Source organism: Acipenser ruthenus, chromosome 1 (genome assembly GCF_902713425.1).
Source record: "Acipenser ruthenus chromosome 1, fAciRut3.2 maternal haplotype, whole genome shotgun sequence".
Classification (NCBI taxonomy): domain Eukaryota; kingdom Metazoa; phylum Chordata; class Actinopteri; order Acipenseriformes; family Acipenseridae; genus Acipenser; species Acipenser ruthenus.
Window position 1 is genome coordinate 33,100,508 of NC_081189.1, and position 14,790 is coordinate 33,115,297.

The 14,790-nt window shown below is 36.0% G+C and overlaps 1 protein-coding gene across 1 annotated transcript in view; it reads left to right on the plus strand.

Annotated features, from left to right (window-relative positions):
- Positions 1-13,667, plus strand: part of LOC131737104 (ciliary neurotrophic factor receptor subunit alpha-like) — a 160,876-nt gene extending 147,209 nt beyond the window's left edge. Inside the window, exons 7-9 of the mRNA XM_059023871.1 lie at positions 6,359-6,548; positions 9,115-9,238; positions 12,236-13,667. Of these exons, the coding sequence (XP_058879854.1) occupies positions 6,359-6,548; positions 9,115-9,238; position 12,236 (315 nt within the window). The 3' untranslated portion in view covers positions 12,237-13,667. The remainder of the gene's footprint in view (positions 1-6,358; positions 6,549-9,114; positions 9,239-12,235) is intronic.
- Positions 13,668-14,790: the final 1,123 nt, after the last annotated feature.

Consider the following 14,790-nt stretch of genomic DNA (forward strand, 5'->3'; position numbering starts at 1 on the left):
ATATAATATAAATATGTGTGTGTGTTTTGTGTGTGTGTGTGTGTGTGTTTTTATATGAATATGATACCTATGCCATAGCATGACGAGAGAATAAGTCAAACAGGAATTCACTTGCATTTCATGGATAGATCCACTCAGAGGGATTTATAGGTCATTCACTTATGGTACAGCATAATTTGTGATAGTGTACAGTTGATAAAATAAGAACTAGGACCGCTCTGTGTTCATGATTTACAATACCACTGGGAATGTGTCTTAAATGATTTTGGAAAATGAATCTTAAACCATTAAATCATACTAAATATAATACAACCTACTTCCAGAAGGACTTTACTACAAGGAAACTCAACCTTAGGTTTACCAGCCAACCTTTGTATGCCCTAGAGTGGTAAAAACATAGGCAAGTATTGTAAATCATAGATACAAATTGTCTTGTGTAAGCATGACAAGCTGCAAAATGACTATACAACCTTTATAAGGGTCGTGAATAGAGCACAATGTGTTCAATTTAAAAGGTGTTATGGCTTTTGAATGGCATCTGTCATGTCTAGGACAGATACAGTGTACTTTCAGGTTAACCTGAAGTCTTGGTGTAGTTTGGAAGGTGGAGCAATGCCCCCTCACCCCATACCCTTTTAAATTCATTGGTTTCTTTATCCCTAGTTAAAAGATGACTTCTTTCTCCGCTTCTGTTCTACTACGTCTGCAAAGGTGTTTCCCTCTGGTGTGGCTCCTCCACCCCACTTTGGGCCTTACCTCCCTGTCGGCCCTCATCTCTCTGAGGCTGGCTTCCTGCTGGGGCATAGAGGGACCCCCAAATAAAACTAATCAAAGGAACGTTAAATTAAATATAAGCATCCCACCTAATGTCCTGGTATAATTTAAGTACAAGTACTGATCTCAGCGTAATTGTAACACTTGAAATGTATTTGCTTACGATTGTAAGTCGCCCTGGATAAGGGCGTCTGCTAAGAAATAAATAAATAATAAAAGTGAATCACTAGGGTGCAAACATACAGTCTGCCCCTCATTTAAAGGGCTATATTTCAATTGTGCCTTAAGTCTTTAAATGTATGCCTCCATCAGCCAAAGACCTCTTTAATCATTTTTCAAAATCTGCACTAACGCAGTGAATCAGACTCTCTTGAAGTTGTAAAAATCATGTCCTGTGACACAGAAGAGTCTGTTTAAGATCTACAACAGGTCTTTGTTGTTTTGTTTTCCTCAACATGCCTATTTTTAAGGTTATTTATGCAATGAGGGAGTTAGTCATCAATAAGGAATGAGTATGGAAATATCTGTGACCTGGAGATGACCCCGACTTGTAGAAAATGAGGAAAAAAAAGAAAAAATCAGTATGGTACAACATATGAGGCGGTTATATTCTTTGTGGTATCATTTAAAATATATATATATATATTTCTATTCATTGAAGATAACATCTATTTCTCAAAGGTTTTTTTTCTAATTGATGAGTGTTTGTGTGTTTTGTGTGTTGCAGCGCTCGGGGGGTTGTTCTCATTTGTTTGATAGACAGGCTCTGTTTTGCCAGATGCTATTTCTATCAATAGAAAGTCAAACTTGACTGTGGATGTGGCATCATTGCTTTTTCATGATAGTGGGCAGGCTGTTATTCGCATAGGAATTTAGTTTACATTTTGTTTTAGCGTTTTTTAAGCGCATACAGCGTATTTCTGATTGATGGGATGAGACCAATTAATGGGTGTCATGCATGGCCAATGTGTCCAAATTATTTTACAGTAAATCAGACAGAGCTGGAAAGAGGGTGTTTGGCTGACTGGCTGTAGTGTGCCCTAAGCCCACGTCTGGGGTTGGCCGTGCTTCAATGCCTCATAGTTTTCGTGGCTTTGAAAAAAAGAAGAAGAAAGATTCTGTTTAATTTGTCCCTGGATACACAACACTAAGCAAGAAGCCGAAGAATTTTTTTGTCACAAATGAAATCATTTCTTGATTTACATACCAAAAGGATTAAGTCAAGCCTGGTTGTTATAGTTAAATATACGTAGGTAATCTCTCAAGAATGTTTAGTAAATTGAAATCCTAGTTACTTTTATTTCCCCACATGCAAAGTAAATTTAGCATCCGGTCAACTGGATATAAAAAAATAAAGAGGCAGTGTTAAACATTTGGTATGTGTGGATTGTTAGTTGTTTCCACCTATATATTTCCCTCAGTGAAAACTGCGATGTTAATTGAATTTTTCTGTATAAGATAAATAAATAAACAAATAAGTAATTAAATGCATAATAAAACTGAAAAATCAGTATTGACAGTTTTCTGTACATTTTAACTGTAATGAATGATTTTCTGTCTGGGTCTATGCAGTATTCCATGATTTCTTTCCATCTCCCTGCTTGGTAGAAGGCAGTAATGCAGCAACAGCATCCTCTCAGCAAGCCCAAATGTGTTTGCTGTGTGTTCAGTGCAATACCAAACACATATTTCTGGTACTAACGTTTTGTTCTTTCTATAATGGCATCCTGGTTCACACATCCACGGAAAAAATGTTTCTATTAATATTAACAGCTTCACTCAACTGACCTTCATAATTACCTTTGAATATTTAATAATCAGTACCTTATACATACAGTGCTGTATAGAACAGGACAGGAGAAGCAGGGACATGCACTTAATTTAAGACACTGCAGAAAAAGCCGTCTTGCAGGGTCTACTTTACATTTTCTTTTACACCTGAGTGTTTGACTTATGATGGTGAATTGGCTTATAAATAGCATTAGAAGGAACACCACTCTTGTAGTTTGTAGTGGTGAATGTAGTAGTGTTTGTGTTGATCAGTGGCAAAAACTCCTAATTAAATCCATTTTGATTCCATGTTGTAACACAATAAAATGTGGAAAAGTCCAAGGGGGGGTGAATACTTTTGAGAGCCACTGTAAGGTATAAGGCTTTCTTTTTATAAGCATCTTAAGCCCCTTTCACACTGGCATGCTCTACCTGGGTCGGAACCTACCCGGTCAGGACCCAGTGTCATGACTGTCAGCTACGTGATTTCACATTGCTTTTAATAAACTTATCAATGATATTATTGATATTAACCCTGCGTACACTAAGTTATATATTTCATGTGAAAGAACACTTTCAAAGTGACATTGTCCTGTTATCTAACCAGAATTAGTAATAGAAGTGGTTGTCTGCATTAATATTCATTTGCATTGGACTATACAGTCCTTGACTTTCCTCAGCCAATGAAGCAATCAATCTTTGCCCTTATCCAATCCAACCAAGTGCAATTTAGACTAATTTAAATTGTCAGACCATAGAACGGAATAAACTGCCAACACCCTACGTGCTCTAAGGAAAGTTACCAAGCAAAACATCAAAATGTGTGGTACATATTGATTTCGAACCATCAAACGTATGGTCATGGTTATACAAAAGCACATATTATAATTGCCAGAATATTTTAGATAAATGGGATCAACCATACCACAGTAGCACAAGGTAAACACTAGATAGATTTGTATGCAATGCTTACTCCTCAGTCATGCATCCGAATGTCAAGGAGTCTTTGAGCAATGGTGTTTTTTAAGTTTAGCAAACTGTAAAAGGTCTCACTTTTTCACATTTCAACATGAATTATGGACTTGGTGAAGTTTAAGGGATCCATTATAAAGGCAGAAAGCTTACTTTCATGTGTTGAACCAACAACCTCAAGCAAGGAATCAGACTTCCCCTTTGTTTGTTCTGCAAAGTTTAAGGTGGAATGCCCTGTAGCCTTTTTCTCAGCTACTCTTCACAGGCGTCTATAATGTCAGATAAAACAAGAAAAACAAATTTTGTATCTGTTTGCCACTGTCAACAAAGGCTGAGGATGGTTTCTGACACTTGGTATTTATGCAGATGCAAACTTCAAAATTAGAACATTTCAGCATGTATTTGAAACAATTGATACCCCTGCTATTGCTGTGTACTTGTTAAAATTGAAAAAGTAGGTTGTTTGTGGGAAGTACAAAATAAATATGTACATATGGCTTTTCCTTGATGCAAGTGCTCAGGGTTTCTCAGACACATTCTAAGCATGCTCTACTGAGCAGCTGGTCACTGTAGCAGAACTATAATTAATTTACCAGTTTCAGATGAGGCGCTGGCCGAGTGAGTGAAATAATCTGTGCCTGTGTGTCAGAAGAACTACTGTGAGTGTCCAGCAGGGAGCTGGAGGCAAAGTGCTGCTTTTCAAACAGAAGGCTTAACCAGTCAACCAGGGTGATTCATAGCTATATGTGCAGTGCCATCTTGTGGTGAGATATGTAAACTGAATACTCATAGAGGTGTTTTCTGAAATATGGTATTAGCTTGTGAGTGTACTGGAAAGATCATCTTTGAAATGAGGAAATAGGACCAATGACTTGAGTGACAGGTTATTGTTATGTGTTTTTTTAAGCAATACTGTGTTGAGTGGACCATTCACAATGCCAATGAGAAATGCAGCAGACAAATGTTTCGACAAAATACATTCTTCATTCATCAGTCTGTTTGGAGAAAAAAACACCAGCTTTTCTGTAGTTATTAAGATACAAATTTCAACCACATTGTTTTCTGAATTTAGACGACAGTGAGAGGGTACGCGACTTGCTATCAGGTGCTGCCTATGTGGAGCAAGCAAGCTAAAAGTTCTGATAAGACTCAGATAACAATTATTACTTGTGGTTAATTAAGACCTTTCAGAACCATTTGAGGTTCTCCCAGCCCTATTAACGGAATGTAGTCATGTATTGGCACATAACTGAGGATTCTACTGAAAACAGGGGCATTTTGCCCATGCCAGTGTGGTTTCTCCTGGATTTTTTGTTTTGTAAAATCACCACACAATTGGCTTAGTGGTTAGCATAGATTGCCTCTGGACTTAAAAATGTCTGTGTTCGATCCCTGGCCTAATACAACTCCCTGGCTGTCTCTTCAGTATGAAATGAATATTCTGAGGGCAGGCAGGCAACCTGTTTTAAGACAGACATGTATTACAGTACTCATGTAGGACTGTGGAAAAAAAAGAAAAAGATTTGACAGTGGCTGGCCAATCCTATAGATCCTGTCGGAGAGCAGACATGAGCCGCCAACTCTGTTTGCCCATTGAGAGTAAGCACTCAATCCTGCTGAGCCCCTGTGCTGCTGCGTGCTATCAAAGCAGACAGATAGACACAAAGTAGTGCAGGAAGCAGATATTGCCTCTAATATCATCTGCCTAAGTCTATCACAACATTCCATTACCAAGGCTGTGCATGATATATAAATTTACAATGGAAAACGCTGATGCAGACAAATGTATTTTTACCTAATCCGATCAACAGGACTGCAGTACACTTAAAAACAGCTCACTGGAAATAATGTATTATGAATACCTTTGCATAAACTTTATTTAAAAGCAGTGTCTGTAAACACCGTGAATAGTACTAGTTTCGGCATCCGCTTTAAAATGTTATAAATATCTCTGTGTGAATAGTGTGGGGTATATTTCCTCACCATTTAGCAACTAACATTTGCATAGCCTGGTGTTTGTCAACACAAGTCTTTGATGTTTGTGTTGACTGGTTTGACTAGGAAACAGCTGCTCTCTGGCACTCAGATACCTAGATGGGGCCTGGTTTAGTTTTACAGATCGTATTCCAAGATTTATGTAGGGGAGCTGTGTTTTAAATGAAATATGAGGATGTATATCGTGTCTGACTTCAAAACTCAGTCGTGTCTGCTTGTGGTATGCCTTTTAAAATGTTTCTAATGTGAAAAGTTAAGAACAGGTCACAATAAAATATTCTGACTGCTGTTTTACAATGAGCTCCACATGTCAATTTAAAAAAAAAAAACTGGGGCACTTAAAAACAGTTTGAATGAAAGTTTCTATGAATTCCAATCGAATCCTAAAGGAGTCAAATCTGAATCTGAAAAACATAATACAATCTATACAGATACTTTAAAAACTATTGAACGTCATAGAAACACCAGCTATTTCCTTGGATTTCATAAGAATGTATGGCCATTATTTTAAGGTGTGACCTTTGTTTAGTTTTTTTGGTAAGTGGATTTTCAGTAAATGTACTCACTTTTATCTATTTAAAAAATAGAAATGTATTACTTTTGTATTTCATCTTAAATGTAACATTCTTTTTTGCTGAGTTACATAAATTAGTTTCAGAGCTTTCAGGTTTTCTCAACAGTTACCAAAAGGTAGTAATGCATGGAATGAAAAAAAATTCAGCAGAGGACATTGTGACTTTTCATCCTTGTTTCTGTCAGGTAAATGTCTGCTGTTTCAGATTAACAATCCATGTAAATTCAAAGTGGCATGTTCATTCTAATGTGTCTCTTTGATTTAACTTCCCAGGTGGAGCTGTCAGACAGCACCTCACACACCATCACTGATGCATATGCAGGGAAGGAGTACATTATTCAGGTCGCTGCCAAAGACACTGAGATAGGGACCTGGAGTGACTGGAGTGTCGCCATCCATGCGACTCCCTGGATGGAGGTGCCGAGGCAACACATAACAACTACTACAGAAGCCGGAATCGCTGGTACTTATTTCTTCTTTTCATTCTTTATTTTGTTATTGAACAGTTCACTTTGGTATACCATCTTAAAGTGCAGTAAAGCACTGGTAAGTATTATAAATCACAGGTCAGTATGATACATCGTGGTAACAAAATATTAGCCTTGAGAAAGTATGGTAAATATACATTGTAAAGGCAAAGTACGTGTACTGTGTAAACTGCAGGGTGACCTCAAGAAACTGGAAGATATTCATCAACTTACTGTCAACCTTTCCCATATTGTATATGTGTACTACTCAGATGATTAAAAGGTGTTAATTAGGTAGAGTACATTTAGCAAGATGGTTGTCATTAAATTGTATTGTTTTATTTAAATATAAAACTGTAAATCATTGTGCTACCTTAACTGCTAGATTGTGTGGTTTACAGCACATCAGCAATTACCTGTAGATGTACATTGTAAAATTACCTAAAATTAATGGTCCAGAGTCAACATAGTATTAAAAAGGATTTACAGATCCTATCGACAGAACTTCACTATTAAAAACGTAAAAGAGCATGAAATATTCTTCTCATATAGGTTTTCATATTTAAATTGTTGACATGATAAAAAAATATCAGCATCTTTAATCACCATATATCAAGTGTAACAGATAGTAGCTTCTATGTTAGTCCTAGACACATCTATAACTTAAGAAGACACAAGCTCATGAAATTCCACAGCAAACATGCTACCTTCTCACAGACATCAAATGGGCATTTTCATTTTATTATTTAATACCAACTAGTAAAGTGTTATTATTTTGTCAAATAATATATACACTCAACATGAATAGTGAGTCCATTGCTGCATGATGGCAACAAAATATGTAAATATGAAAAACATTTTAGATTTTTAAGTTTTACAAGTAGTTTTTATTGAAGAACTAAAAAAAAAAAAAACATTATAATTACAGCTTTGTCATCTCAGCCTAATGTTCAGTATATGGTTAATGATAAAGAATAAAAATGCTAAACTGCAATGTTCAGAGTTACACTACATTAACAACAGAGTATGCGATGTTGTTATTAGTTGTTATTAGGAGAAACATCCTACGACCGATGTGCTCTTTCAACCTGAGAGATGGCATCAGGTTTCTTCCTTAAATACTGAGCTTCCTCACTGGAAGGATGTTTTGAAGACACACAGTAAGGGTAGTAATGATGGTGGATTCCAATGCACAGATTGCTAAACTGAGTACAGAGGTGCAGATGGATTAATGAATTACGTGTGCCCACAGATAGAGAATAGTCAAGTTGTTATATGTTAAAATGGAAGGTATTCTTTTGGTAAAAGATTTTAAATACAAATGTATCCTGTATAATTAATGTTAATTTCCAGTGGAAAGTCTGGAGTCAAATTCCAATTAGTTTGTCATTTCATGACAACAACAAAAAAATAAAACTTCTACTAATAAACATGCAAGGTTTACTATTAGGACCAGGATGCACAGTGCAATGTGTACAGTAGCTTTTGTACCACCAGAATATGGTACAAGTAGAATGTGGTGTATTGTTTTGTGTGCCCAGCTTTGTGCACCTGCAACCTCAGCTCAGGAGTAACTCTACTCATAAAATGCGTCAAAGATATCATATTGGAGCCTGATTCTGTCAGATCTCAGAAGCTAAGCAAAGCTGGTCCTGGCCAAGTAGTTAGATGGGAGAGCCTCAAATAAACACCAGGTGTTGCATTGTATCAGGTGGTGTTGGTGGCTCTGCAGGAAGCACTCTCCCCTGTATCCAATTATTATTGCCAATGACCCAGGATACACATTTAGGGGTGCTGTGCTGGATGTGATGTCTTTTTGATGAGGCATAACCTGAGGTCTTTAAGTCTGTTTTAATGGATTAAATTAACTTTGATGTACATAAAAAGCCTCCTTAAAATAATCCACGAGTTACTGTAAAGCCTTTGAAAACGCACGGTTAAAATGCTTGTCATTAACAAAATAACTCAATAAATTTTACTTGTTGTGCACTTCTATTTGCTATTGTATAGAAGTCTCAAATGTGCACTTCTGAAAGAAACACAGCACACACATATTTCCATTTTAAAACATTAAATATGCACTGGGTTAAAAAAAGTTTTCAATTTTCTTGACCTATTTTCATGAAATTTGTTACTGTTTCACTTCCTAGATCACTTCACCTCAGCAGTGTATTCTGGGAAAAGCATGTTACTGGCAGCAAAGCATGTCAGTCAATAGGGGAAGCAGCTTGTTAGTAAATTAAAGGAAAGAAGGCTTTAAATGGGTAGGGATAATAATGCCCTACCCAAATGACCAAGGAAGTGCAACACTACCTGTATGCAAGGCATGAAAACAGAGATGTCCTTTACCTGGTGGTACCAGATACCATGTTTTAAAATGAAAAGAAATGTTTGCTATAAATGTTTCTTTCAAAACTGCAAATTTAGGACCAAAGGGAAGTAAAAGACTGGTATGACTTATGGAAATATTTTGTTCGCTACAACTACTTTAATGTCATGAGAACTAATTATTGTTGGTGAAAAAATGAAATACCTAACAAAACGTTATCTTTTTTCTTCTAGAAACCAGTCCATCCCCAGCTCCACCATCAGCGAAGCCTCAGCTGAGCGCCGCGATGGGAGGCAGCTCTGTACTGACTTGGTCAGCGAACCTCTTCATAGCTTCTGTCCTTGTCTTGTTTATCTGGTCTGTACATCATTTTAAGACATTTTTATGCATCCATTGGTGGTTCAAGTAATTGTAACTAAGAAAATAATTGCATAACTCTAACCCATTTTACCCTTCCATTAGCTACATGTCTCAAATGTGTAGGTTTATAAATAAACACTTGCTTTTACAAACTTGTATTTTCATCTTAAAAAACATCTGGAACTATATTAAGTTAAAGGACTTTCCTTATTTTTTTGCCTTACCTTCCAGGAAGTCTGTTACTGCTTACTTTCTTTCACTCCAGCAGTATCTGTGAGGTCAAAACATGTTACTGGCTGAAAATATGTCAGTCAATAGGAAAAGCCAGCTGATTGGTTATTGACAGGAAAGAAGGGTCTGGGGACAATTTTACCCTCCAGATGAAATGAGTGCAACAGTCTAAAAACATGGCTTGCAAACAGAGATTCTTTTAACCTATTGTACCAGCATGATTTAAAATGTAAATACATGATTGCTAAACAAAATGTCAGCTACAATTAAATCTAAAAACAAAGTATAGCTTGTCATAATATCCTCGGGGCTTTCCTTACTAATTCACCAGACATTAAAAACTTAACTGGAAAGAGGACATCAACAAATGAGCTAATAATTGGTGTGTAATGTGCTTACAAGTCAATGCAATTCATTGATATCATCTCTTAGAGCTAAGCCTGGTAAATACATTAATTAAATACAGTACTTATTTCCATTGTACTTGGCCACAGCGATCATGACACTTAGGAATAGATACCAAAAGCTTAATTAATACCAGTATAATGATTCTTTTAAAAAATAAACAACTAATACATTTTTTTTTTAAATTATTAAGACATTGTTTCTTATTAGGTTTAGAATTAAGAAGTAATCAGTGTTTTGTGGAGTAAAACGCTTTGGGAGTCTGGCCCTTAGTGTACACTTAACTTGCAAATGCTCTGTGTACTGAAGCATACTGTTCACGTGGAGTAATAATGTTGGCTGCATTGGTATAGCTTTAGAAAACTCCCAGCTGATGCAAGAAGACTTTCTCAATCAGTACAGATTTGTTGGACTAGATTTATATAACCAGCAGGAACTCTATAGATCTCAGTCAGGGACTGATTGCATAACATCTTACAGTGCTAAATATTCAGCACCATAGCATTTTGTGTAGTGCTATTACTCTTTAAGAGATGGTGCCTTGATGGCTCTACTGTGTGATATTGACTGTGATGGGAGTTATGCGTCTCAAGCCGAAGGTAAGGGCGCTAACGAAACTCAAGGACAAATATCACATGGTAGAGCCATCATCGAGAAGGCACTATCGTTATTAGAAAATTATTTTTACCATTGTTTTCTTTAAAAAAAAAACACCTAGATTTACCTTGAACTTGTACTGATTAGTCGGGTAGCTTTCCGCTGAGTAAAGACGCTCAAAGAAAATAGTCCCAAACATTTTCTAAATAAAAAACAAAGAAGACGTACATAAAAAGAGAAAAACAATGAATTTTTATTTAGTAAATCGTTTTATTATTATTATTATTATTATTATTATTATTATTATTATTATTATTATTATTATTAACTTGTTAGGGTTTAAAACCCCTATTATAATCTGGACATTGCCAGAGAAATGAACAGAGAAATTATTGAACATTCCATGTCCGATGGAGTCTGAACTACCAATACAGTCTCTCATTAAATACCACTCTAAAATGCCTCCTCACCATGTTTCTACCTTCAGAACAAAGCCTTTCTCTCCTGAATCTACTGTATATATGAATGGAGTAATATTACTGAACTGTCCGCGTCTCGCTTTGTTGTTGTTGAAAGATGTCTGTGCTGCAGTAGAGCTGACAGTCTGTGATTGGCTCTCCGCAGATGCAGGTACAGGATTGGTTGCTTTCGTCGATGCAAAGTATTGATTGGCTGGTTTGGTGGATAATAAAATTAATTTGGACTAATTGTGTCTTTGTTTAGTATTTACTGTCCAATAGAGGTGAACTACTCTTAAAAATACAGCAAGTCAAAAAGAAATAGCCAGCACTTGCGCGGATTGATTTTAAATTACTCTCCTGTTACCTCGCTCCATTTTGAGTTTTTTCCTCTAATCAGTACTTTCTGTTTTCTACTTGTTAACCACTCCCTAATCCATGTGCATGCATTTCTTTGAATCCGTACTGCGCTCAGTTTGTCAAAAGCATTCTGGAAATCTAAATAAACCATATGCTTTGCAATTTAAAAAATCAAGCAGGTTAGTTAGACACGATCTCCCTTTCCTAAAGACTGTCTCCCAGGATACTGTTACCAAATAGGTAATTTTCCATGTTGCATCATATTATAGTTTCCTTAAGTTTACATATAATATAAGTCAGGCTTATTGGTCTGTAGTTACCTGTATATTTTTTTCAGAAAGCCTGTCATTAAAGGTTGTAGCTGCCCAATTTGTTTGTTTAGTGATATTAATTTAATTTCAGTTTTTTTCTAGCATATCAATGCTACAATTTTGTACCTCAGCATGACGGGTTAACTTTTTCATTTCTTCAGTTTTGGGAGAGTTGTTTTTATGAATCGATGCAACTTCTTTCTGTAGCCAGAAATTCTTCAATTGTCATGGGTGCAAACAGTTCAAAAGTGAGGTCTTCAGTATCTTGTATGACAACAAGGTATTTTGACAGGTACTTTCTTTGATGTTGCATGGCGTGATGATAGGTGGTTAGCACAGGTTCAGTGATTTGCCATTATTCCTGAATAGATCCTAATCCTGACATTGTGGTGGCTAGTGGCACGGTTGGAACGCTGATTGACCAATCAGCGTGCAGCATTCTAACATTCCATTTTATAAAATATATATATATCAGTGTAAGGGGCTTCTATATTATTTAACCCTCTGCATTTCAAAAGGGGACTCATAATAGCATGAAGGCAGGGTTACAGGTTTGAGATAGAGATGTAGATTCATTTATAGTGTTTATATTTTGGACCCTTCTAAATGTGGCTTTTCTTTTTGTTTTGCAGATTTCTGTGTTGCATTCCTGTGGAATAAATTGAGAAAAGTTTTCTATTTCTATTTTGCACATGTTTAAATGGATATCGTGCATTAATATTTTATTCAGTTTCTTCAAAATGGACTCCAAAAATAAAATTGAAAGAAATAGAAGCAAAATTACACCCGACAAGCTACGTAGACACAGGACTAAACTTATCAGGGAAGCAAAAGAGTTATGGAGCCACAAAGGAAAGGACATCATACATCTGCTTCATCACGAGAGACAAGATTATCATTTTGCTGTTCAACCATTCTGGAAAAAGAAAACATCTGAAAATAAGTAACTTGTTAGTAACACTAACAGCTACATACAGCTAACTCATCATGCCAAAGACTTTACATGGATACTGCTTACCCATAATGCTCTGCTTTCCAGAACCTGAACCTGTGTAGTAAGGACAAACCCCTGACTAGAAGAACAACTGCCAACATGGCTATGTCCATGGTAACATGACTGTAACATTTTTTGAGAGTGGGGTTTTACCTTTGTATTTCTCATGAATATTTAAAAGAAATATTTTTTTGTACTTAACCAGTCCCCATTAGTATTTAACATGTCTGGCACGGATTGCAATTTTTTTTTTTTTACAAAAAAGCAATATATGTTGGTCCTTCCATTACGTAATTATATGGTGCTTATACAGCTATGGCCAAAAGTTTTGCATCACCTAGAATTTTAGGATTGACCCATAATTTTAACAAAATAAAATTATATATATATATATATATATATATATATATATATATGTTAGATATGTTATGTAACATCATGGAATCGAAGAAACTACAAAATTATATCACAAAAATCTACTGGAAGCCATAATAGTAGTACAGTATTCGATGTTAGATTTAAAAATGTCACATTTTTCAACTTGTGTCAGTGTTCCGTTAAGTATGTGGAAAACTACAAAGCAATTTGTAATTCAATATTTTAACGTAACGTTATTCAGCAGGTTTAATTCGACTTTATGAAGCAAAAGTAAATTCTATAGGGTGATGCAAAACCATAGCTGTACACAGCCTCTTTTGCTTTGAAACTGAGTAGAGACTAGTCTTATTCCCATTTCCTTCACAGATGAATCAAACATTATCTTATTTTTTTCCTCCTCATTACAGGTTTCATAAGTTAAAATTATGTTATGTGAGGAATATTGTTGTGATTTATGTATTTGTTTATTATTAAAGAAAATATACATATAGAAGCTTAGTTTTACAAGCATATAAATGCTAAAGTCCCCTGATCATATTTTGTAAACAATGACACGTATCTTTAACATGAAAAGTTTATTATTTAATGATGTATGTATTAGCTTTAGATTCTTGTAACATGTTGTATCTGGATTTTTTATAGATGTATATAAAAGGCAAGTTTGTTCATTAAATGTGTCCATTTCATGAAAACTGGAGAGCTTGTTTGATTTAATGCTCTGGATAATGGATCTAATAGTTTGTGCAATTAAGTGCATGGTAGCCCATGTTTTTCATTTTTTCTTAATCTTATGTCACAAGGCTAAATGTGTTTGAAATGTTTTACAATTGTGTGACTGCAGGTACAATATAAGAACGCAAATATAAGAACGCAGCCAGCACAGCACAAGCACATGCCCACGGATCGGTCCAGGCACTCACGTCAGCAGCTAAACAGTCCAGCAACAGCGTTGCTTGTAGCAGATATTCGGCAAGGTTGATTCCCTTTGGTTTCTACCGGTCTCGTCTCGTCTCTCAGTGTCTCAGCTCCCGGTCAGTGCATTCCCTTCAGTGTTCTGTCCCTCTGTGTCTCGGCTACCAGTCAGTGCATTCCCTTCAGTGTTCTGACCCCAGTTCAGCCAAATGGGTTACTATATATATAACCGGCAGCTAATTAGCAGCTCAGCCCATAATTAGTATTATGGTCAATTGTTCAGCTGGGGTTCATTAGTCCATTAGTCCACCTGCAAACAGTGCTTATAAAACATTACAAAAATCCACAGCAACGTGCACAAATCAAATAATAAAGTAATAATGTCAATCTCAAACTCATAATGAAAGTGAAAAAAACAAACATAATAATAATAATAATAATAATAATAATAATAATAATAATAATCATCATCATCTTTGCAGGTGTGACACTTACATAAGAACAAAGGATGTGTTGAATTTGTTATTCATTTTGAGACTTTCACAGGTATAACATATTTTCTGGCCTACCAGCACACCTTAACATAGTTCTAAAGTGAGCACCATGGAGATTTCACAATGGAGGTATTAGGTTCACTGTGATGTCATACTGTTGAGAGAAAAATTCTCAATACTGTGCATTCATAAAATGACTATCCATTACTGAAACAGTCTCTGAAAGTGCTATGAGCGCACTCTGATCGCCCTGGGTTGTGGGTTTTCAGAGAGCAGACAAAAACGACAGCTGATGTAATGGCTCGCTGTGAAGGATGTGGTTTTGGCTACTCTGTTTGATGGTCCCCATTATTCAACAGTTCTATTACGTTATTAAATAAATGTATACCAAAACGTGAACATACCAACG